Source organism: Centroberyx gerrardi, chromosome 16 (genome assembly GCF_048128805.1).
Source record: "Centroberyx gerrardi isolate f3 chromosome 16, fCenGer3.hap1.cur.20231027, whole genome shotgun sequence".
NCBI lineage: Eukaryota > Metazoa > Chordata > Actinopteri > Beryciformes > Berycidae > Centroberyx > Centroberyx gerrardi.
This window is the reverse complement of record NC_136012.1, coordinates 6,760,194-6,786,187: the sequence shown is the minus strand read 5'-3', so window position 1 is coordinate 6,786,187 and position 25,994 is coordinate 6,760,194. Positions and strand designations below refer to the sequence as shown.

Sequence of the window (25,994 nt, the reverse complement as noted above, 5' to 3'; positions counted from 1 at the left end):
ATCTAGATTAACTCATTAAAGGCCCAACCTGTTATGGCGTCTCCTGTTGCAACATGACTGGCTTTGTTTACACTGTGATTAACTGGAATGAAGACATTTTGCTCATCCTGATATTCAGTGTCTGAGCTTTTGCTAATAATAATGTGATATTAGAGACATTCTGTTTGCTCTTGCCCTCCTCCACAGAGAGGTCAGAGGTCAGGTTCAGCTTGAACACTTGAATCTGGATCTTCTGGTTGAAGGATGAACTCCCTAATCACTACAGAACTCAAGGACTGACAGTAGGTGACAGTTAAACATGTTTTACACAGATTTTGAGGCTGTTAAAAATGTGCATTTCTAACATTTGTAAAACTTTTAACATCCCTTTTGAATAATGATGGGTTATGAAAGCAACAAAAAGTCAAACAAAATTTAGATGGTGCAATAAATTCCAGATATTAAAAGCAATATTCCATTGGTTGTACTAGACAGTATTATCATTCTCTACTCTTCTCTCCTCATCCCACCATTAGCTTGTTTCTCCCTATGATCGGTAGATTCGTGACATGCTTACAATCAGCGTCCATGCAATATCTGCATTGGCAATGTGTTTGAAAAATGTTGTATACATACTATACAACCACTTTGAGTTCAGAAATACATTCTTTTTGGGCGTGCACGTTCCTGTAAGTTCATTTTTTGGGGAGATTACATGGAAAAATAGAAATTCCATGTGGAATCAACCAGCTTTTTCTCAATTCTTGAAGAGTTGACGTTTTGGAGGTACAGCGTTTTATTGGCCGCAGATGAGAAAATAAATGCAAGAATGAAAAGGAATCTGTGTCACTCACCGTGTGAAATGTGGCTGTACGAGGAGCTGCTGGAGGAGTGAGCTGCTGTGCTTCCATTTTGATCAGCTCTCTGGGGAACAATCCTAACACACACACACACACACACACACACACACACACACACACAAGTATGCACGTGTACACACACCCAAATCAACATGCACACAGAAGCTCATATACCACACTTGTTCTCTTTCCCACTCTCAGACCATCTCTCTCTCGCGCGCGCGTGCGCCCACACACACACACACACACACACACACACACACAATCCCTGTGTTGAACAAATCCTACACACACAGACACAAACAGTCTCTTCCTCAGACACAGACACATACACTCTATCTCAAAGACACACACATAATCTCTTTCTGTCTCTCTCTCTCTCTCACACACACACACACACAACAAACACACACATGCACACTCGCTCTGTGTTGAACAATCCCAACGTTTGTGTCTGACAAAGCTCCCTTCTACTTCCTCAGTCAAAGGCCTGTCTGTCTGCCTCAGTGGGACATTCACATCCTGGAGAAGAACGCAAACTAACACTGAAATATAGCATGTATTTACACACACACACACAGACACACATTATTGTATAACTGCGATGTGCATTGGATCCACATTTCATATTTCCATGTGGTTGTGGTCAGAAAATAGAATACTAAACACCTGTGTTTTAGATATATATTTCATACAAAGATGGCACAGTGAAATACAGTATGGATCTGATGACCAGTTTCAAACATAGGCTATATAAGCAGCCACCAGGGAGGCTACTTTGATAAATATCTGAGTCAGTAATAAGCGCTATGCAGATGACACACAACTGTATCTCTTCTTCAAGCCCAATGAATCTAGCAAATTGTTGTTATTGTTATTTAAAACTGCTATGAAGGTCATGTCATGAAATGTTCTCCAACTCAACTGGAACTTTCTCCGGAACACCTAAATGGAATGGAACCATCATTAATGTTATTAGTTACGCCTGTGTTTACCCTGCTATGACACGTCAAAATGGCTGCTGTGAAAAAGGTCTATGCTGGCCTTTCCCCATTGACTCCCAGTGAAATATAGGATTGATTTAAATTCTTCTTTTAACGTAGAAGGCATTGCATGGTCACTGCAAGACCACTGCAAGGACCCTCAGGTCCTCAGAGCAGGGACTCTTGACTGGCCCAAGGTCAAGGCTAAAAAGTAAAGGTGATCATGCCTTCGCTAGCATGGCCCCTAGAGTTTGGAATAACCTTCCTCAAAGCCTTAGGGAAGCCAAATCAGTCCACACTTTTAAAAAGCATCTTACAACTCAATACTTTTATGTTGTCTCTGTATTTTCTTAATCGTATGTTATTATAACTATGTTGTGTGTATTTGTGTATTATGCATATTATGCACAGAAATAAATGACATGGATACATAATTAACTGGCTGATACACACTGTAGGGCCTAGAACAGCAACTTGGTCTATGTGTATCATCATAGAAAGGAGTCATCATTCACTACAAGTTCATAAAATATGGGACTTTATTAACAGAGCACATCACTGGAAGAATTATGTTATGACGGACCCTTGGGCCCTCCCCTCCCCAACTGGCTGTTGATAAATTGTATAATTGTGAAATTGAAACTGTGCAGTAAATTCCACAATGAAAAGTCTCTCAGCCCACTTTTAGGTGTTCACAAATAGAAAATGTATCATTTCATGAGATATGGGATTTTACATGGATTTTACATTTGAACCTGTAGTGTAAATTCTGCAATGTAAAGTTGAAATTGCAGTATAAACTCTGTAATTCCACCAGCAGATATACGAAACTATGCCTACAGGATACACACCATTACATTTATATATTTCAATCTCAAGAGAGCAGGGTCCTCAATTATTTCACATACAGAACAAGTAATGTAATGTAAAGGTGAAACGGCACTGTAAAGTCCAGTGCTGTGGAAAGAACACTTACACATTGTAATGTTGTATGGGGAATGTGTGCAAAGTTAAACCTACACAGCAAAGTCCAAAAAGTAAAGATAAAAGGGCACTTTTAGGGGTGTAAGTGCATTTTAATGTCCAACATAAGGTAAGGTAAGGTTGAAAGTATACCGTAAATTTGCACTTAACAGGTGAAAATTCACTGTAAAGTTCACACTGTAAGTTTGTTAAGCGGAAATTGTTCCACAAGGCATCTCAGGCAGCCTGCAGCTAGGCAGCTTTTAAGTCTGTCCCCAGGGCATCCTTATCACAGCGTCTGTATATTCAAATCCTAATGGAGAAAAATCCTCATCCAGTCTTATTTCTTCTGCTATGAGATTTTATTAATACAGAATGAAGCACTGTAACTGTCCCTCAGACCACTTGTAGGTACGTAGATTTAAAGTCTGTCCCGAGGGCGTTTTTAGCATTGCATTTATAAATGCCAGAGTTCATGAGCACAGGGTTCTGTATAACCAGACTCCCCTCCTCTGTCATGTGGATCCCTCCCTGCACCGTGAACCGGTTGTGGGGAACCAACGTGGTGCGTCCGGGCAACGTCCACGAAATATCTGGTTTGGGAATACCAGCTGCAAGACAATTTAACATCACTGGCGATCCTCGGTTGACCCTGGTGATGGAGGCCGGCGCGTTGGTGATGCGCGGCGGGAAAACCATCACTGCGACCGGGTAGGACAGCGTCGACGAGCCGAAAGTGTTGGAGGCTTTGCAGATGTATGTTCCCTTGTCAAAGGTGGCAACCCGTCTGAGCTGGAGTGTCCCGTTGGCTAGGAAAGAAACCCGGCCAATGGTTTGGTGTTTGTCCAAAACAAGGCCATTGGGTAGGGTCCACGTGATCGACGCCTGCGGCCAGCCATCCACAGAGCAGGGCAGGTTCAGGCTGTGGCCGTAGGTGATCTTCATCCCACCTGGAAAAAAAATAATGATAATAAATGGATTTCATACAACAATGTACGGAAGAGGATTAGGGCCACATGTGAAAAATGTATTTGAGTTCTGAGATTAATCTCAGCATTCTGACTTTTCTCAAAATTCTGATTTTTTCTTTATTATGTCAGAATTCTGAAAAAAGACTCAGAATTCTGAGATAAAAGTCAGAATTTAGATTTTTTCTCAGAATTCTGTTTTTTTCTCAGAATGTCAGACTTCTGACTTTAAACTCAGAATTCTGACTTTAATCTCACAATGTCAGAATTCTGACTTTAAATTTAGAATTCTGAGATTAATCTCAGAACTCAAATATTTTTTTCACATGTGGCCCCAATTCTCTTCTGTAACAATGTGCTAACACACCTGTGCAGAGATAAATTTAAGTCATCTTTTCAGCAATTGAGAAAACAATAGCAGATTTTCACATTGATGGTCCGTATTGTTTTAATGTTTCACTTCCTCAAAATTTAAGAAAAGAGATTTCTGCTGCACAGTGATGAAATCTAAAAACATACCTGTAGATCCTCTGATCACCGGCTTTCTGCCTGCCTCCAGGGCGTAACGTTTCTCCGCTTGCCCCGCTACATTTTTTGCCATGCACCGGTACACTCCCTTATCACTTGCAACCGGTTGCGAGATCCGGAGAGTCCCGTTTCCCAGATGATGGGTGAAGCGTTGGAGTCTAACGCCAGGCGTCAACATCGTCCCGTTGGGTAGGACCCATGCAAACTCTGGGTGCGGTTTACCACGAGCGGGACACTCCAGGGTCAGCTCCCCGCTGTCTTGCTTGATGGGTAAGATTTCAATATTGGGAACAGCAAAGCTTGGTTTCTCGGCCAGCGACGCCACATCTAATTCGACCAAAAGTGAAGCTTCGCCCAGATGGTTCTTAGCCAGACACACGTACCTCCCTTCATCTGTTTTCCTCACCCCTCTGAGCTCCAAGCTTCCGTTCCGGTGGACTTGGAAGCGACCGCCCAGGTAGGGTGTTGGGAGCGAGTGGCCGTAAGGTGTGACCCACGAGACTCTTGGCTCCGGTTTCCCTTCCGCTCGGCAATCCAGAAGCGCCGTTTGGTAGGAAACAGCCAAAACTTTGGTGGCACTCTTCCCTTTCACTCCGCTGATAAAGGGTTCCTGGGACTCCACTTCGAGTTTCATGTTTTTAACGTCATCGCCAGCAGAATTTCGTGCCACGCATGCATATTGCCCTTGATCGCCAAGCGTCACTTTCTTCACCACTAACATCCCGTCGTCCAAAATCTGATATCTATCCGATGACGCTGATATTATGTCATTTCCAGGTGAGATCCACGTGATTCTCGGCGTAGGCTCGCCTATTGCCTGGCAGCTTAACTTAGTCGATTCTCCCAGCCTCGCCATCACCAGCGATTGCGATTTAAATCTAATCTTTGGAGCGTCCGGTCCCACTTTGACACTCACTTTTCTCTCGTCCTTGCCCAGTTTGTTCTTGGCGTAGCAGGTGTAGTCGCCCTCGTCTTTTTTGCCTATCTGCTGGAGGAGTAAAGTTCCGTTGCCAAAGATAACATAGCGGCGGTGGCGGAGGCCGCTGTCGTCAGACTGAAGGGCGTTGTTGATTAAGGTTCCATCTGGGAGACTCCAGGAAACTTCCGGATCGGGGAGGCCAGTCGCTACACAGTCCACCTAGAAAGGAAATGAAGAGCGAGGGAGAGAAAGAGTGAATGGATGAGGTCGTAAATAAATGTATGAATCTGTTTCATTATTATTCTGATTTGATTGACCAGTTAAATCAATGGTTTTCAAACTTATTCTCTAGGGACTATACTAGGGACATTATTACCGATTTAGTGAACTATGTAAGAAGCATATATACTGTTGACTGCTAAGTACATTGTTTTATTCACCCTATCTTACTTTGCATGGATGGGAAATAGCTCCACATAAATACCTGGAAGTTCTCGCCGAAGGTGACCCTGGTCTGGGCGGTTCTCACGTGTTCGATCCTGGGGGGAGTCATCAACACCTCCACCTGATAGACAAGTAAATAAACAATGTCAGCGAGCAAATGTGTAATTATAGATAGAAAATTTCACATTCTGCAAACACTTAAAGAGTAACTAAATCCCAAACCCAAATCTGACACCTAATGGTGAAAAGTAGGGTATTGCATTTCTCATCTGCTATTGGCTGGTCTTTGTGCCAGGTGATGTCACCACCTGTTGTACTCTATGGAGTGTCAGGCTTCACCACAGATTTTGGTTACTCTTTAAATATATTATGTTACAGCTTCTGCATTCCACATATTTGCAGTATTGTGGGTCTGAACCTGGCTCACAGCCTTTTGTCACGTCATACATTTTCTTTCTACCATACTTCTTGTAACTGCTGTGTACAATCAAATGAAACAGAAATGCTGTAAAAACCCAATCATATACGTGAGAAAGAAACTTTGTGGAGAGACCCCCGTCTTTGATCCTTTTTGGCTCCTATGGACTTTGATTGGTTTAGTTTAGCTTAGTTTCCTATTAGAACACACCATTCAAGAATCTGTGTATCTTAATGTGATCAAGGAAGGCATAAAGAAGTGTTTGGTCTTTGATGGTAAGCAACAGCATAGGGATTCATGATGAACAAAAATTATCCTTGGCCAGAAATTGAATGGAGACTAAAGGAAAAGATTTGGCAGCAAAATGAAACTGTCCTTATCTGTCCCTGATGTGTTCTCACCTGGAAGAGCTCCATGTCCTCCCCGTTGGGCCGCTGGAAGACACACAGATAATTTCCACCATCCAGCTCCGTTAGCTGCAGGATCCTCAGAGTCCCATTACGAAACACTGTAATTGGTCTCTCTGGGCTGGAGAGAGGTGGGGAGAGGAAAGAGGCAGAGATCCAAGCAGTCAATCAAATTGAATGACAACTAAAACCTTTTAATTGTATTTATAAACTTGGTCAGCATTGTAGCGGTTCATGAAGTTATAAACTGGCCATTTCATTTACCTGTATCGATGCTCCATTATGGTCTTGGAGGGTAATTGCCAGATGGTCCCTCTCGTCGACCCGGTAGACTCCGGACAGTGGAGGTAGACAGTGGAACCGTACATTGCTGAGACAGAGTGCTGCTGGGATGGCCGTGGGACGGCGTGGCGGTTGGATGGAGGGATGGGGAGAGGAGGAGGAGGAGGATGGCGAGGGGAGGGGGGGAGTTCTGCTCTAACCTCCAGCTGGAGAGTCCTTTTGGCGATGCCCACGGCATTAGTGGCTGAACACTCGTACCTGTGAAAAGATTGATAGCAGGGTGAATTTTGTAACCCATATGTTAAGATCTCAGATTACCAATCATGATATGTGGCATGTTTTGAACCTTGAACTGAACAGCCTACCTACTTGGAGTTAGATTGTGAATTCATATTGCTTTGAGTTGGAATACTGTGCATCGCCTGAAAGTACACAACCTCTGTCTTTAACTATGTATATACAGAACCTCTATTGTCTTAGTTATGTACAGAATCTGTATTGTCTTAGTTGTGTATATACACAACCTCTACCTCTTTAACTATTGCTGCATTCCATTCACAGTTGGAAGTTGGAAATTAGCAGTTGGTAGGTTGTAATTACAACCTTCATTCCAGTGGTCCAGCTTGGAAAAACCGGGGAGAAACATGGACGCCTGCCAGATTTGATTTGCCCATGCAACAGCTAATGTTATGTCATTGATCTGACAGCTAGCTAGGTAGCATTATGTGTTTTTATAAATTTAAAGTCATGTGATGCTCAAGTGTATTTACAGTGTATGCTGCCATTTTGATGTGATGTCAGATAACTGCATCTCAGCCACCCCAAGTTTCTTACTTGGAATTCTGATTTGACGGGCCATTCCACTGCATTTTTCATAGTTGGAAGTCAGAATTTTGACTTTCCGTCATCTCTGGAATGCAGTATACGTACAGTATATACACAACCTCTACTGTCTTACACACAACCTCTACTGTCTTATACACAACCTCTACTGTCTTTAGCTATGTGTATATGTAGCATCTAATGGCTAATGTACACTCAAATGCACAATCTTTAGATTACAGATAAAAAAAAGTAATAGTTCACCCCAAAATGAAAATTCAGTCGTTATTTTCTCACCCCCATGTCAGTTGAGAGCGTTGTAGGGTGCATGCATGACCAAAGCACTGTCAGTGAGGAAAATATGAGATAATGAGGTAAAAATAGGTGTTTGGGCCCAAAGTGTAATAGTTTGGCTGCAAAACACTTTGATTATGCAGCACAAGCTGTTTGGAGAAATTTGATGAAATCTGAAATTTTATGCTTTTTTGGAGCTGTAAAAATATGGCCCTGTTAACTTCAATAGTTTGGGAGAAAGCTGAGATGGAAACCACGAGGGCTAACTGTGTTAGGTGGTCCTACCAACTTCAATGGCATTTTGACCAACATGAGGGTGAGTAGATAATGACTGAATTTTTATTATTTTGAGTTGACCTATTCCTTTAAATCGACTGACACAACCCTTCACCAGAGGGATTCATTTAGCTGGGTAAATGACTGAGAGCACATTTTAATTTAATCAGGCAGGTTGATTAAGAGATTCTTATTTAAGCAGCAGATACTGACAGACTAAATCATATGCCAATACACTGAAAGAAAGAAACATAACTCCCGTACCTCCCAGCATCAGCTGGCGAAACATTCCTTACATACAGCGTCCCATTGGGGAAGATGAACAGCCTGCGTCCCAGGAACTGTGATGGCTTAACATGGACCCCCACTGGGAGCATCCATTTCAGTGTGGGCACTGGTTCACCTTTCGCGGAGCAGTGGACATACACACTCCTGCCTGGTTAGATTAGATTAGAAAACGTTAATGGGATACCTTGACATTGTGAATATTTGTTTCTTTTTTGTTTACCCGCCACATTATGGGGAAAACTTTAGGTTTTGGGGATTTTGGGACTAGTTTTGTGTGTGGCTTTTACATTTCTATACCATACCTGGCTGAATGATCACAGTATCCGAGGCTCCCTCATTGATGCTCGGAGGCAGAGCCGCCACATGGAGATGATAGGTTATTGTGTCAGCACCTGCTGCGTTGCTCGCAATACACTTATAGTCCCCTTTGCTGGAGAAATTTGCAGACTGAATTCGGAGAGTCCCATTTTGAAGCAGAGACACCGGAGAGAGGAGAGCGTAGGCGGCCCCGACTTCGCGAACAAACGTCCTGTCTGGAAGAATCCAGGAAATTTGGGCCGGTGGTTTTCCAGAAGCAAGGCAGTCGAAACTGACGCTCTTCCCCAAGTAGACCGCTACTTCTGTGGACTTGGGAGGTCGGATCTTGGGCGCCTCAGTCTGGACCGCCAAGGTAATCACCATGCGGTCCGATCCAAGCCTGTTCTGGGCCGTGCAGAGGTACTGGCCTCGGTCCTGGAGCTGGACGTTTTTAATGACAAAAGTGCCATTCTTGAAGACTTCAAAGCGGAGACCGTGCTTGGTGTTGGCTGGGATGGTGGCACCTGGGGAGAAGAACAGAGGAGAGGAAGAGGAGGGAAAGATTTGAATTCCTTTTCTTAGTCACTTGTTTGTCATTCTCTTATTATTTTTCAAAATTACAATCACATGAATTGAACATGAATGAAAAATGACACACAACAGAAACCGTTCAGCCACCTAACCATGTGACAATTCCTACTATTCATCTTCACATCTAACAGCTGTAAGATACAAAAATAATTTCTTAATGGACTAATAAATCATCATCATCATCATTAGTAGCCCATTCACGCCCACACAGAAGCAATGCCATTGTTCACATTGTTCATTAACATGTATAAATTAAACTCACAGCCTCCAGAAAAGAGAGGAGTCTGATTACTCTTTAAACCTTTATTAGTCTAGTAAACCTTTATGTGTGGAATCTCAGAGGGGTGAACCTGGGATTTAGAGTCGTTTAATTCCAAAATGTGGCTGATTTAAAAATCAGCCACATGTAGGATAACACACAAATGCAGGTACACACACACACACACATACACACCTTTGCACCACCCATGCATGCATCCACACCAATGCATGCTTACTAAAAAAAAACAACAACTCTTTTTCGTTTTCTCTCTCTACCTCTCTGTTACAAAGATGACACATACACACTTTTGCTCTTTTTATCTCTGTTACTCTGTCTCTGTCTCTCTCTCTCTTACCTGTGGAGACTTTGGTCCACGCCATGTTGGGTTCAGGGTTTCCTGAGGCTTCACAGGGCAGGAACACATCGCTCTCTGCCAGTACCGACACGCTAGCTGCGGTTACCGTGGTGATACGGGGCTTCACCCCACCACCTCCCACTCCCAACAGCCCCGGGAAAGGAGGCATGGCGGTGGGACGCCGAGAACTGATTCGCCCTCCTGCAAAGTTGGACACATTTAGACCACAACAACAACAATTACAGCTGCAAGCAGCATTTCCGGAGGCCAAGCACATAGTACATCACGGAGTACATTGCACATTATTGCAGAAAAAACCTAGTCACAGGGACCAGATTTTTTTTCTCATTTGATTTATTGATAGCTGTCGGGATGTAAAGAAAATTTCACCAGATATTACCAAAATGGTTCTAAAAAATTGCCTACCCCAGCTTTAAATAATAGGTAAATGTTATTCTTCCACCAACCAATATAGTTCTTGAATAATAGCTAAACAAAGTGGTTGCTAAGCAACACATTAGTAGCGGTATGAGTGGTGATTTTTGGCTAGCGCATGGCTGTTATGCTATCAGGTTGTGTTTAACGGGTATTTTACAATGACTCAGCCAATCAGAAGTGAGGATCAGAACTATCTGTTTTATGTAATAACAATAAAAATTGTAATGACAAATACTTGGCCTATTTATTGTTTAAAATGTATAAACTTTCAATGTCCACACATTTAAAATACATATATTTTCAATAGTGCACTTACCTCCAATAGGCCACCGACCTCCATACAGAACTCCAGGGGTGGTGTGGGGGCGAGGGAGGGAGGTAGGGAAGAAACCAGAGAATGATGATGATGAGGGTTTAGCAGGTTTTGGAGGTTTCAGGGTGTAGGTGTATGAAGCGGTGGGTGCTGGTGGTTTGGGTGTATGGGGTTTGTACGGGGATGGAAGGCTGGGTTTGGGTGTGACGAAGGATAGAGGGTAGTGATGGTTTATATGAGGTTTGGCTGTCAGTGGAAGAGTCACTCTCCTCCCGAGCTGAGCGATGCGGTCGAGCTGCGCCTGGAAATATCAAAACGAGAATCTGAATTCAAAATTACACATCAGTATAATATAGCATCAACCCATTTCTACCCAGCATTAAATCCCAATACTGATAGCAGATGTGTAGATCATAGGTCCAAAGACACATTTAAACATGAATAAAAAATCGGTTACAAACGGATCAAGTTCAAAGCCTTGGGTGAATTTTCACTTGTACTTTGATGTGGCTTGGAGCCCTCTTTAGAGCCAATCTTGACATATTTCAACTGCATTAATATTTTAGTTAAGCATAATCATAGGGCCCTAATTTCATGCCGGCACATATCAAGTGCAGCGACCTTGCACCATCAGTGTGGCGGGGAACGCACTGCTTTTAAAGGGAATGAAAGGAGCTAATTTGATTGGCCATGATTGACCTCACCTATCCATAATTTATTCCTCCTAATACAACCCCTTTTACAACTGTGCCTACTGCTGTGCCAGCGCCTCTGGTCACCAAATTACCAAATATCTGTTGGTCACACCCACCCACCACTTATCATACCTGTCTGTATCTGTTCCTCAGCCTTGACAGAAACAGTTTATCTATGGTTTGGGTCCTGCTCCCGCCACCAACATGATGATTTTGATGGTAATGATGTGACGGATGGGGAGTGGTGGGTGCAAATCTGGAGTTTCCCGATGAGCCGGGAATGATAGGTGTGGGCTTGACCGTTTCCGCGGTGATCCCTGGTCGGTTGGTGACCCCTGACCCTTGAGCCCAGAGGTGGGGGAGAGGCCAGGGTCGGTAGGTGGGCACAGGGTACGACCCAGGACCTAGGTACAGAAAGCAACCTTTGTGTACAAAAACATTTCAGTACATGCCAAATGCTAACTGGTCATCTGCTATTGGCTGGTCTTTGTGCCAGGTGATGTCACCCTCTATAGAGTACAACAGGTGGTGACATCACCTGGCACAAAGATCAGCTAATAGCAGATTACCAGTTCAGTACCCTACTTTTCACCATTAGATGTCAGGCTTCACCAAAGATTTGGGTTTGGGGTTTAGTTATTCTTGAAATATCGGATGCCAGATATACCACTGACCACAGCTACATAAAACAGTCTGTAAAACTTGCAATGGAATTTGACTTTGTTTGCACATATTATTTATTCATTTAATTGTTATAATAATGTTTTTTCATTCATTCATTCATTCTTATCCCAGAGTTTCCTCTGTCATTGAATGTGGTGTGATGTGGTTAGTCACCCTGCATTAAAGAGCTGCTAACCCTGAAATAATTTCATTATCCTGGGTTTCAATGGAGAGTTTCACTGCCCCATGATCTAAATGCTGTTCCAGGCTTTTCTACCCCTGACAAGAATAAAATTCTGGGGGAAACACTGAATTCTTGTAATTTCTTGGCATACAGATATTGCATATTGGCACAAAATATCTGGTTTCGGGATGAGCCTTAAAAGCGCCCTAATGCTAACACTAACTACTACAGTCAGATTTGTGATAACAGCCGTAAACACTACAATCTATTGCCACTGTCAGCTGTTTGTTGGAATATTTAATTATCCCTTATCTTAATTTCATTTTACACATGTCCTACACATGGAAGCTTTAATTACCTTGCCTGGGATGAGGAAATGACCTTTGATCTGGCCAGGAAGGGTAGAGGGGGTGGTAGTGATGTTGATGATGGTGCGAAGGCCGGTGGGGGGTCGGGGCGACGTGGGGAGGCTGAGAAAACTTTTCCTGCTTCTCTTCCCCCTGTTTTCCTCTCCTTTTGCCTTCTTCTCTCTCTTTTTCTTTTTCTTTCCTCTCATTTCTATCTTGGTCCGTGTGCGACGGCCTGGAAGAGGGGGTTTGCCCTCTTCTCTGGTTGTACTGGTGGATCCAGGGGTGAACTGGGTCCATTATGGGGAAACCGGGGATCTCAGGCTGTGCTTTGGGCTTTTCCACTTTTTCATCTTCTTCTTTCCGCCTGCCTTCTTCTCTTGTTCTGTCTCTGTCTGTGTGTGAAAGAATGACTTTGGAAGGGGAAGTTATTGCTTGTGTTTTGTCTTCTTGTGAAGGTCTAGTGCGAGGTGGTGGTCTATTCTGTGTTGTTACCTGGATGCTGTCCTGTGTATTGAAGCTCTGTGTTGCCCCCTCCTTTTTAGCTTTTTCCTTCCCTCTCTCCCTGCCTTCTGTCTCTATTCTAGACTGCTTTTCTTGCTCTTCCTTTGCTTTTATAGGCTCTCGCTCCCTCTCGCTGTCCCTTTCTTCTTTGAAATTTTCAGTCTCTTCTTTGTCTTTTTCTCGTTGTTTCCCGACTTCTCCCCTCAATCTTCCCTTCTCTCTCTCCTTGCCTTCGTTTGGTTTTACAGATTCTTTCTCCTCCTCCTCAACAGTCATTTCAGTCGGATACGGGACACTGTCTGGCTTCGGAGTTGGAATAGTCTTCGGATTAGGCAAATTATGTCTACTTGAAGAGCTAATTTCCCTCGAGTCATTTTCTCTATCTAATGTAGTTGTGGTATGAATACTATCTGAATCATGAGTGGTATGAAGGGACTCACTGTTTAAATCTTCCTTTGCATCCTTGTCATCATATTCTTCATAATAGTCTAAATCACCACCGTCTTCCTCTGTTTGATCATCAGCATTTGAAGCTTCATGTTTTTCCACTGTGGTTGGAGCAGTGGTTGTAGTAGTAGTAGTAGTAGTAGTAGTTGCTGTTGTGGTAGTTGTGGTTGTTGTTGGTGGCATGGTTGTTGTTGTGGTTGTTGTTGTTGGAGTGGTAGTGGTGGTGGGTTGGGGGAGGGTCGTTTGGGGCTTGTTCGATGAAGGGTGGAAGGGGTTCAAGTGCGGGTGGACTCTTCTCATCGGCGGTCTTCTGCGTCTGTAAGGCGGCCTCCTCCTGTTGGGCCGACCAGGAGAAAGGTGGGAGTTTCCTCTCCCCTCCCCTGTGTGCTTATGTTCCGACTGTTTGATTGGCTGAGAAGTTTGGGTGGCAGGAGGATCTGTGATGGAGTCTGATTTTTCTGCGATACCCTCACCACGGTGTACGGATGGTTCCTTGCTTCTGGGAGGCTGAACTGGTTTTCCAAGAGGGGGTCGTAAAACCTCTCGCTGATTTTCCGATATATCAGATTCCTCATCTTTATCCTTTTCTTTCTCTGTTGAATGGGATTTAGCTCTTGTGTTGATGGTTAAATTTATTGGCTCTGTGGTAACATCAGGGGTAGTAGTATAATCGGTAGTGGTAGTAGTAGTAGTGGTAGTTGTAGTGGTAGGTTTGGGAGTACTAGCCATCACAGTAGTTGCCATTTTAGTGCTAGGCTCTGGTAGAGATTGCAATATGGGCACAGCAGTGTTTGCTTTAGCGTTAGCTTTAGCCAATATCTCTGCCCAGCGACTTGGATCTAATTCCTTAACAGATTTATTAGGTTTTCTCTTTGAATCTTTGAGTCTTTTCCCTTTCATAAACCCACCAGAGTTCCTCTGCTGTGTTCCTACCCTCTTAGGTGACTGCGTAGCAAAAGGGCGTTTGATTTCCTGGTAGTCTCCCCCTGATCCCTCTCCTTCCTCCCCGCCAGCCATTAAGATCTTATGTTCTATCTCTGTCTGTACTTTGGTATCAGATTCCTTCTCTCCTGAGACTTCCACGATGTGTGACAGCATGTCGACCCCGAATAGATTTGAGACCAAGCAGCTGTATTCCCCCGCGTCTTCTTCTGTCAGCTTCTTTACCACCAAAGTCCCATTTTCCATCACTTGTGCCCTTCTGGTCTGTTGCGTGGGGAGAAGAATCTGATTTTTGGGCAGGTACCAGATAGTTTGGCTGGGCTGAGCCGAGGTCACTTCACAAGGGAGAGAGAGCGAGCGTCCCTTCTCAACTGTCATCTTTTGACCGTTGAAAGCAGTGGGGCTGAGTGAGCGCTCTTTGACGGTGAGCCTCACAGGCACCAAGTCCACGCCGGCTTTGGTTCTGACCATACAGTGGTAGAGGCCTGAGTCAGACAGCGTGGTGTTCAGAATCACAAGTTCCCCTCTCTCAGAAATCTCGATTTTATCAGTCGCACCTTCGACAATGGACAGATCTGGCAGCATCCACTCCACTTTTACCTCTGAACCTGAAGTGACGACGTCGCATTCCAAGAGGACCTTTGAACCCTCAAGAGCGGACTGAACCCGCCGCACTGTCCCTCGGTGAATCAGCGCCCAGGACGAAGAGATGTCATTGTTGTCGTCGTCCTGCCCTCCACGGTTGTTGATCTGCTTGGAGACTAAAGTAGTAAAATCCATCACAAGTTTCTTGGTTGTCGTCTGACGTCTATTGAGCTGTAAAGTGACTTTGGGTTGAAGCAGCCACGAGGGTTCTGCCACCAAATAACCCTTTAAGTCGGTGAAGTACGGGGAATTTTCATTGACGGCTTGGGCATATTGATAGGTTGCTCCGGTTGTGTTTCCCCTCTGTTGGCCTCTCTCTAAGATAGCAGGGCTTTCATAGTAATAAGCAACCAATCGCCATAGATTTTGCAACGTCTCCCGATCAATCTCGCACTCGAGGACGGTCACCAGTGACACGTTCACGGATATCTCTCCGGGTGAGTGCGGACTCTCTGTCCAAGTCATCGGTGAACTGTCGCCAGGCCGGCGCACGTCACACGCCACGTGGGCACTATTGCCGTGACTGTCGGAGAGAACGAAGGTCAGATGGCCTAAAGGTCTTTCGAGATCACGGGTGTACGGGAGATCAGGCTCTGCGTCGGATTCGGCCCACAGCGGGCTGTCCCACTGTTTGAGAGGGGAGCGGAGAGCCGGCCGCTCGCAGGTAAGCTTGTCGGGAGTCAACCCCAGAAAGAGGCTCCCGTTCAGGGCTTGAGGAGAAGAGCATTGGGGGCAAGTCTCACTGGAGGCTGAGTCACGCTCCTTCTTACATTTTATTACCCCTGGGAGTAAGAGGGAGACAAAAGGAAGGGTGGGGGGTTGAGAGAGAAAGAGGCGAGAGGAGAGAAAGAGCGGGAGAGGGAGGGATGGAAACAGGCAGGGGAATTGGAGGGAAAGAGGAGAAGAGAGAGGGAGAGAAAGAAGAAAGAAGCCAGGGGGATGGAGGAGGGAAAGAGGGGGGGAGGGTTGGAGGAAGTAGAGGGAGGGATGGAAAGATAAAGGATGGGAGGAGGAGACAGAGGTGGAGGAGAGACAGAAATGGGGGAGGGAGGGAGGGAGGGAGAGAAAGAGGGAGAGCAGCAAGAGGTAGCGAGAGCTAAGTGAATATCAGAGTCACAATCTACTTTAGAGTAAAAAATTCACATATTTCAACATAAAACACAATGAGAAAACAGGGAGATGGGATAATAAGAGTGAAAAAAATGTGGATAAAAATAAATCATCTATTCCTGAGTTTGAGTTCAGTGGAAGTTCATGTATCCAATAATACATTTCTGGCTTTCATAGCCTCCTATTTTCAGAGGAAGCAGGCCATAAACATAATGATGTATTATCAACTGTTCTGCTGAGACAAACAGCTAACATATGGGACTGGTTATAGATGATAAGCAAAAACATAACAAACCAGCGACAAATGATTTTAGTTTGAAAGCATATGTGTAACGAGAAGTTAAAGGTGAGAAAGAAGGGTAGAGAAAAAGAAATGAAAGACAGAGATGTTGAATAAGAGTCTTAGTATAACATTAGAGGATTAGTTTAGAGTATTCCTTTACAGGATTTGAGAATTTGACATGTGGTTCTTGCCTTGACAGGTGTTAACAAATCTCAATGATACTCCACATATTTTTCCACTACAGCAGCATTACAAGAGATTCTGTACAGATTTAAACATTCCCCTCTCCCCACAAAAACTGCTATATTTGATGAAAACACCATGCTAACCTCTACGCAGTCTTATTTCTGAGTCTCACTCAACACTGAGGATATTTTAGCAATATTTATGACGGACAAAATGTTGTCAGTGCATCGGCCCTCTGGCCTTCAGTCCTCCTTTGATCCTCCGTCCTTCATCAGTGACATTGATGGCTGATTGATTTGTCCGCTATGAATAAAATATTATTAAAATATCTTTGCTATTGAGTGCAGCCTGTTTCTTTTGAAAATACAAGTTTCTGCATTGAGCTTTAATCCTCCCTCTGAGGTACATCCTCTTCAGATGCTGCTTTATGGCACCATGGAAGCGCAGTATTTAAATCAAACATGTCAATTATTCTAAAGTTTGAAGGTAATAAAGTAAGAAATTAAGAACTCATCCAGAGAGTTATGTCCTTACCTTCATGGCTGGAGCTCCACTCTACCAGCCAGTGGAGTTGACAGTCGCAGGTCCAGGGATTACCATGAAGAGACAGCAGCTCCAGCCTGGGAGCCGTCTGCAGCGCTGCAGCAGGGAGCTGCTCCAACAGGTTGTCTGATAGGTGTAGGTGTCTGAGAGAAAAAATATTCAATCATTTTCTTTACCTGCTCACTCCAACGCAGGGAGACAGTGGGATAACACAGATAGACAGACAACCACTCACACTATGGGCACTATGAGCAGAACATACAAACCCCACACAGAAAGAAACAGGTCCAGGAATCAAGACTAGTCCAACACTCTTAAACATATAAGAAACCTCCACACTCTCGAGAGTCCTTACCTGAGTCCAGACGTCCAGAAGGCTCCCAGCACTGACACCGTTATGAAGGTGTGAGGGTGGATCTCCTTGAGGACGTTCCCCTCCAGCTGCAGGAGCTTCAGGGAGGTGAGGCCGGAGAAGGAGTAGGGCTCTATGAAGTGGATGAGGTTGTGGTCCAGATGGAGACGGATCAGACTCACCAGACCCTCGAACAGACCGGGGTTCACCGACGTTAGCTTGTTGTAACTCAGCTTCAAGATCTGGACGAAAAGTGGTCATAATATAAAAAAGATAAGGCATATATGCGAAAAACTCTGGATTCAATCCAAATCTAGGATCTATGAGATATGTTCAAATGTGATTATATCCTAGAATTGGGTAAAACTTCAAACTTCAAACTTCAAAATTTGAATAATTGTTGTAGCACATCTTTATCTTCTGGACAAACACACACACACACACACACATACACTCTACCTGTAGTGATCTCAGGCTGTAGAAGGCCCCAGAGTGAACTGTGCTGATGTCGTTGCCGTGCAACATGAGCATCTCCAGTTGCCGTAGTGACCTGAATTCTGATCCCTCCACCTCCGTCAGGCTGTTATAACTGTTAGAGAAAGTAAACAGGACCAGTTACTGAGATAAAAGAGTAACGGGGGGTGGAGGGTGGATAGGATTGGAAGCTATTTGAAGCAGCAGTCGGTGCTCACGTGTTGTTGGGTCTCTTTGTTCCATGGGTGTCGCAATGTTACTGTATCATTAGAATAAAGAAAGTGAGAAAGAGAAAGGTGAAGAAAGTGGAGCTGGCTAACATTAGTGTGTGTGTGTGTGTGTGTGTGTTAGGGGGGGGGTCTTACTCATTGCATAGGGGGCCATGTAACCTTTCAAACCAAGGAAAAAAGATAGATGGAAGGAATGACGGATGGAAAGATGGAAGGAGGGGTGACAGGGGGCTCTGACCTCAGTCAACCTTTGAGCCCTGCTGATTCCTTCAGAGTCTTAAAACCTCACCATGTGCCAGGCAGAGGAAACACACACACACACACACACACACACACACACACACACACACACACACAGGGTCCTGGGTTCGAACCCCGGTCTGTCCCAGGTCCTTTCTGTGTGGAGTTTGCATGTTCTCCCCGTGTTTGTGTGGGTTTCCACCGGGTGCTCCGGTTTCCTCCCACCATCAAAAGACATGTATGTTAGGGTTAACTCCTGTCAGTGCCCCTGACCAAGGCACTGGCAAAAGAACTGGAGTTGGTCCCCGGGCGCTGTACTGCGGCTGCCCACTGCTCCTAGTACTAGTGTGTATAGGATGGGTCAAATGCAGAGGACAAATTTCCCCACGGGGATAATAAAGTATACAAATACAAATACAAGTGGAGTGGCAGGAATGATATCAACAAACATGAACCATGATTGGTCGATTCTAAAAGAGGGTGTTCCAATTATGATAAAACCTCCACAGTTGCTGATTCGGAGTTGTCATCTACATCAAAGTCACATCGTAAAGTCGAATCATCTGATGTAGGGCTGAAACGATTCCTCGAGAAACTCGAGTAACTCGATTACTAAAAATCATCGATGCAAATTCTTTGCATCGAAGCTTCGTTTAATCCATATAACTATATACACACTCAGTGTTTCGCACGGATGATTATTACTGTTGCACAACGCGCTGGAGAAAGAGAGAGAAAATAGCGAGGGGCGAAGAGAAGAGACAGGCCAGAGAAAACGACAGAAAGTGTCCAAAGTTTCGGATCCAGTGTTGCCAACTTGGTGACTTTGTCGCTAGACTTAGCGACTTTTCAGACCCCCCTGGCGACTTTATTTCTCAAAAGCGACTAGCGACAAATCTGCCGACTTTTTCTGACCATGGGAAGCAATGTTAATGTGTTGAATCCCAAAGCATTTGGCAATAAATTGGTTCGGCTGATGCCGGTTTTCTCTACTTGCTTGTCTAATCCAGAGAGGTCTGACGGTCACAGCGCTTCCCACACACAGCGTAGCTCCTTCCCTCCGCTGAGAGCAGGGACTGTAGGATAGGGTCCACTTGTAATTGCTACCGGCGTACGCCGAAACTGGCCGGGTGGGCGGAGTCAGCACTTAATATTAAAACGGGATGAGATGAAGGCTAGTAAAGAATGCACGTTAATTATGGCTATATGTAATGGCTAGTTAAGAACGTAAATCAATATGGTGGCTAGTTATGATGTCCCTAAGTTAGCTAAGTTTTGCTCAAGAAAATAACCACAGAAAATAAAATGCTGCAGTCAATTTGTGAAAGCCTGAGCTTCATTCATGTTATTATTATGATAGTCACACACATACACACATACACACACACACACACACACACACACACACACACACACACACCTACTCCCCTCACAGTGATGCATAAAATACCCCAGAAAGCAAAATATCAGGTGGTGTAAGTAGCAATTGGAGCCTAAAATGCACCAGTCCAATACAGCAGGTATATTCAGTTTAGTTTGATTGCAGTGAGTAGGGTCAGCAGGTGTAGGGCAACCCTTCAACATAGTAAATAAATGTACATTAGCCAGTCTTATGAACTTGTATGATATTTAGGCCTAGTAATAAATATCAATAATAATTATTATTTCACCTCGTTTTCAGTAAATCACAGTGTCGTATGGACAGCTTCGTGCGGACAGCTTTTCTCTTTTGTATATTTACTATTGCTCTTTAATAAAGCAAAAGTATTTCTTATCCGATTACTCGATTAATCGATGGAATAATCGGTAGAATACTCGATTACTAAAATAATCGATAGCTGCAGCCCTAATCTGATGACCCAGGTACATATTCAGACCAACTTGTATCAAAATAGACAACAACATGAAAAAGAAAGAAACACTATTCAAAAACCTTCCTTGGTTCTTGGTTCCAGCAGTCTTGCGGTATGAGCACTTCACAGCAGACATCGCCCCAACAGCCACACTGATTGCCAAGTACAGTATAGAACAGTGGATCCCAGAGCCAAACATGTCGTCCAACAATGGAACACCGTCTACAGCAAAACACACTTTCTACTGGCAGCGGCTGATAGGACTTGATAGACTGCCCTATGAGAGGTAGCCAGGACTTCCAACAACAGGAATCAGCACAGTGTGCTATGGTAGAGTCTGCTATCCTGCAGTGAGCAAGCTGGAGTTGTAAAACACACAACATTCCCAGGATGCAGATATCCCAACCCAATTGAACACATATGGGAGATTCTGGACATAGCGTTTTTCCACTACCATCAATAAAACTGCAAACATATATCATTTGGTTCGTCACATTTATCCAAAGTGTCTTACAGTACCATGACTGCATATATTTTAAGTGTGGGTTTCCCCAATGGGAACTGAAGGTCTAACCCTGGCGGTGTTAGTGCCTTGCTCTTTTACCTTAACGAATGGTGTTGCATCCCACCAATAAAGTTCCAGACATTTTCAGAATCAATTCCAAGGCACACTGAAGCTTGTCTGAAGCTGGTCCGGCATCTTACTAAGACACTTTTGGTTCATGTTTTTTTTCTATTATTTGGTAGTTACATGTCATATTGGCAGGAGCTGATATGACACAATAGATTGGGCACCACTGGGGGTATCTGGGTGTGATCAATACAGTTTGTTTTCTTTGGTTTGAACAAGAGCGGAAAAGTTTATCTAAGCGGAAACTTTATCTAAGCATGATGGACTTGTCTGTGTTCTTTGCTGTAATTTACTTTCCAGTTATGAACACAAGAAATAGCTGAATATGAGCATCAGTCCAGACTGCAGTTTGCCCTCAATTCATTTTGTTTTGCTAGGCTGTGCAAGCATGAGAAACTGCTGGCTATCACATGTCAACATCCGTCTCCTAATACCCATAAAACCTTGTGTTTTGGGTCGTTTCCTGTAGTCGGTTCGGCATTGTTCTCACCTGCCAAAACGAACTGAACTGAAACAATAAACACTCCAGAATTTGAGTAAACTGCTCAAAACATGCTCCAAACATTTTCTACTCATGCCTTGCATGAATAGAAGGTAAATCACCCTGGTCAGCACAACAGTCAGCAGGGTGGTCTAGTGGTTAGAGAGGCTGCAGGTTTGGCTTTCCTCCAAACGTCTGCCCTGCTGAAGTGTTCTTGAGCAAGTCGCTGCATCGCTACCAGAGTGCCTTTTGCCCTCCACCAAGACACAGGGTTAATAGAGCATCAGAAAAGAAGCACAGCATAATCCAGAGGGTATAGTGTAGCACAATGTGAAACACAGATCTCCTCAGTAAAATCCATTAGAGTAAGTGGTAAACCGGCAGAAGTGCCAAGAGGAGGATCAAATAGACTACAGCATCAGGTGGGAGTTCAGTTTTGCAACAGCAGAAAGCCAGACACACAGAATCGGCCTATCACCTATCATCGCTGTCATGTTGAAACAATGTAACTTCAATTTTGATCTTTTGGATTTTTACGTCCTGCATCCATGAAGATATATTGTATTCCACGTGTCTGTTTATGTATGTGTTGTGAGTGTTTTTTGGTGTGTTTCCACCCATCAATATGTCAAGACAGAGCCATGAAACACAAACCAGAACGCTCAGTAGAGCATATCTAGGTATCTATTACCTTATCCCATTTGGCCTGAAGGGGGTGGTGTAATTTAATATTAATATAACACTTGCTGTTGCCAAAACCTTCCCCTACAAAATCCCTGCAGTGGAGGGCCGGCTTTATAAAGCAGCATATGCATTTTGTATCGGGTTTAAGAGATTATCTGGAATGCACTGATAGCTGTTCCCACGGTCGAGGAGCCCATATGGAGACAGTTTGCCTCCTGTGGACAAAACCGGAGCTTGGCACCACATACGTGAGGTAGCTTTTGTGACCATTTACCCACTGAAATGCTTCATCACATCAAAGCATTATGTGCAGCAGTGAAGCTGGAGATCAACTCCAAGCAGTGATTGTAATGCACCTGAAATGCAGCGATAGCCTTTTCCCACAGCAGAGCCCCATGTGCAAATGGCTACAGCGTCCTGTGAACAATAGTTTGGCTCTAGATGCCTCTAGCCAAGACGTTTGCCAGGTAAGTATGTATTGTTCGCAGCCAATTATTAGACGGAGCAATTTGTTATATACAGTGGTTTAAGTGGTTGCAGTGGTTGGCTGGGAAATTCCTCTAAACAACAGTTGTTATGCGACTGGACGGCAGTGGAAGCTCTGTCCACAATAGAAAGACCCACATGGAAGTGATTTATCCCCTACAGTGTAAGTTTGTCATCACATGCTGGTGCTAAACCCTCGGTTTAAAACAGATGTTGGCAAATGAAATGCACAATGGGCTATATAAGGAACATCATGCTGGGCAAACTGGTCCCTGTGGCTTTAAAAAAGGTTTATTTTGTTCTCGAGGCAGGTTGAAGGATGATGAAGCAACGGGTTGGCACCCAAAAGGAGTCACTTATCTGCGTAATTTTGGCCCTGACATGACAAGAGCAGCAACATGTTTTCATTATCCCACCTCCCGAGGCAAAGAGACTCAATTTATCACTTGGATCCGTGGGATGAAAAAGTGGTTTGAAAAGAGTAGAAGAAGCTCGTCTCATTTATCATGACCTGGGTGCTTTTAGTCCGACCAAAAGCACTTTAATCCAGCCAAAAAGAATATTATTGGAGGTAGAATTAATCATTTCAAGACAATGGGGCTAAAAAAAAAACATTTCTCAAATCACCTGACATACAGTAGCTACATCCCAAACCACTTCCTAGCTATTTCACAAGATTAATAACTATACAGGACATAGACGATTCTGTTTTCTGCCTCTTGGAATAGCATTGCTAACAATGACTAAGTGCTTGTGTGTGTATGTGACTCAGTCTTACCCCAGGTTGACTCTCTGTGTGTCTTTGGGAAAGGTTTTTGGTATGGTGGTGAGGTGTCTGAACGTACAGTGGACCTCTTTGACTCCTGGACAGCTACAACCCCGCGGGCAGGACGGGACGGCATGGACAGGAGAGATCTACAGGGGAGAGGAGAGGGGGCAGGGGGGGTGCAAAAAGAGAGGGTCGATGAGACGAAATGAAAGGAAAGGAAAGGGGTAGAGAGGAGGAGAATAGGATGAGAAAAGAATGGATGGAAGGAGCAGAGAAGAGAGGAGAAGGGAGGAGGTGTGGGTAAGCAGTGAGGAGAGGCAAATTATGAAATTCAGAAAAGATCAGATAAGAGATGCAAACAGATAGGTTCAGACCTGTGTAGGCACTGACAGTTTGGAAACAAATCAGTGCTAACTACACTAAACAGACTAGGGGGCTTATATAAAACAGACCAGGTGCATAAACATGGCAGCCTCCTGTGCCTAGTTGCATGAAGCATCTTAGATTTTCCTTAAAGATTCATTCAAGACTTAAATGAGTTTTCACCTAATATATATAGGTATATATAGAATTCACCTAATATATATAGCCTATATATGTTTTCATCCTTATGTGCTTTTTTATCCTAAGTCATTACTTAAAATCCTAAGCCATTACTTAAAATTGGTTATGCATTGCACAATCACCATGAACAGCTTCATAACTTGAGTTTTTTTCATTGAGGAGAATGAAGTTGTGCTGAATTTAAATTAGTCAATAATAATCCTTAGAAAAACTTAGGATGTTTTCTGCAACCAACCGTGTTTCCTTCTCATATAGCCTACCTGTACTCATCAAGTAGGATAAGCTTTCTTCCTCTGTCCAGTTTGGCCTTCTTTTCCTAAGATTTTCAAACATTATTGCTGCTGTGGCGGGAGCGTGTCTATGTTCCCTCAGCCCTATGTTCCCTCAACCCTATCCCAACTTACCTTCTGACAGCCTTGACCGCAAGCTTGCTCTAACCTTATCCTCAGTGACCTCATGCCTCAACCCAACCACCTCATCTGCCCTGGAACCACTCGACCGCAAGCATCCCTAACCCTAACATCAACCATACGAGCTCCTTGCCTAAACACATAGGGCTGAGGGAACATAGGGATGACCACGCTGTGGCTTGCTAACTGTAACGTTTGGTTAGCTAACTAGCTAACAATGTTAGCTTTAGCTACAAAATTTCTTCGTTACCCTGAAACCTGTAAATATTTAAACCATATTTAAACCGGTCTGTTAGTATTTTTTCTTACTTAAGGCTAAGGAATCAGTCTGAAATGTTTGTTACAACTCTCTTAGCCTACAGTGCTTTCAGGTGATGTAACACACCCTCTGGCGGCCATATTGGAGGTCCTCAGCTCTTGGCCAAAAGTGTCGGTGAACAGCTCATTGTTTTTCTGTATATGACTTGATACCTCAACAGAGTTCAATAATGGTTCATTTCTGTGCTGCATTTGACTCAGAACTCATTTTATTACTACATCTGGTCCATTTTGTTTTAGATAATGTCAGCTTGTTAGCTAGCTAACCATGTAGGCCTATCTGGTCTGCTAACCATCACTGTCTGGTTGTGAACACATCTGATTAGCACACTAGCTAACGTATCAAGTAGAAGCTAGCATTAGTGGCCAAAAATCACGTTAAGATTTGCATTGGTTGCATTGTTAAATGAACAGTTAACAAAGCAAAAAAACAACCTTTTTTTTTTGTAATTAACTGAGCTGACTCTAAGCTACAATTCATCGTGCTTTGTAGCAGAGACTGGGACCAAAGTGGCTAGGGCTAAAGACAATACATTTTACTGTGTCACAGAAATCTACCGTTGGAAACAAATCCAAATTATCAGAATATTCACATTTAATTATAACGTCACTGATGGATCTACAGCCACACCACAACAGTCTTTTTCAGGTATCTATCTCTTGAGCAGTTGTCATATATTTAGATATAATTTGCACACAGCCAACACTCCAACTCCATGATAGCACCAGCTGTGGTTGCTGGGGGATTTGTGACGCAACTACCGCAACTACAAAGCCTCTATTTCCTGGAAAGAAATAAGAGAATCCTTGAGTGAAATCCCTATCAGTAAAATTTAGGATGATTTGTGCAACCGACCACTGGACTGCACTGAGGACGTTAGTGTACCGTTTGCCACAGGAGTGCTGAGAGGAGCAGGGGAAACCACACTGCAGCCAACCTGCAGAAGACGGTAGCGCACCACCACAGCGCCATGACTGGATGGCTGGCTGGCTGGAGGCTCACGCCATCAATACACCTAGAGGAACAGACAAGTACAATTAGATGCAGAGGTTTTATACACACAAAGAAGGATTTCATTCTAAAATGCTATATATCCATTTTGGTCAGGGATGTAGTGGAGGGTAAACCTGTTATATCTATATGGGTAAACCCATCTAAACTCAGTTAGCCTGCCTTTTTATTTGTGGAATAGAGTTTATCACCTTTTTAGGCTGACATTAATCTTGCTGAGGTAAATTCATAGCAAGTAGTATCAAAGTTATATG

General features: G+C 43.8%; 1 protein-coding gene across 1 annotated transcript; it reads right to left on the bottom strand.

Annotated features, from left to right (window-relative positions):
* Positions 1-2,373: 2,373 nt before the first annotated feature.
* Positions 2,374-25,740, bottom strand: LOC139933101 (matrix-remodeling-associated protein 5). The gene is made up of 19 exons (XM_078289251.1): positions 25,615-25,740; positions 23,446-23,582; positions 18,048-18,177; positions 17,592-17,830; positions 17,228-17,379; positions 14,011-15,896; positions 12,991-13,383; positions 12,588-12,912; positions 11,515-11,786; positions 10,700-10,988; positions 9,937-10,155; positions 8,734-9,252; positions 8,408-8,579; positions 6,921-7,009; positions 6,734-6,866; positions 6,464-6,590; positions 5,685-5,765; positions 4,273-5,419; positions 2,374-3,735 (listed from the first exon to the last, which is right to left on the bottom strand). The coding sequence occupies exons 1-19, from the start codon at positions 25,699-25,701 to the stop codon at positions 3,182-3,184; spliced, it is 6,951 nt and encodes a 2,316-aa protein (XP_078145377.1). The 5' UTR covers positions 25,702-25,740; the 3' UTR covers positions 2,374-3,181.
* Positions 25,741-25,994: the final 254 nt, after the last annotated feature.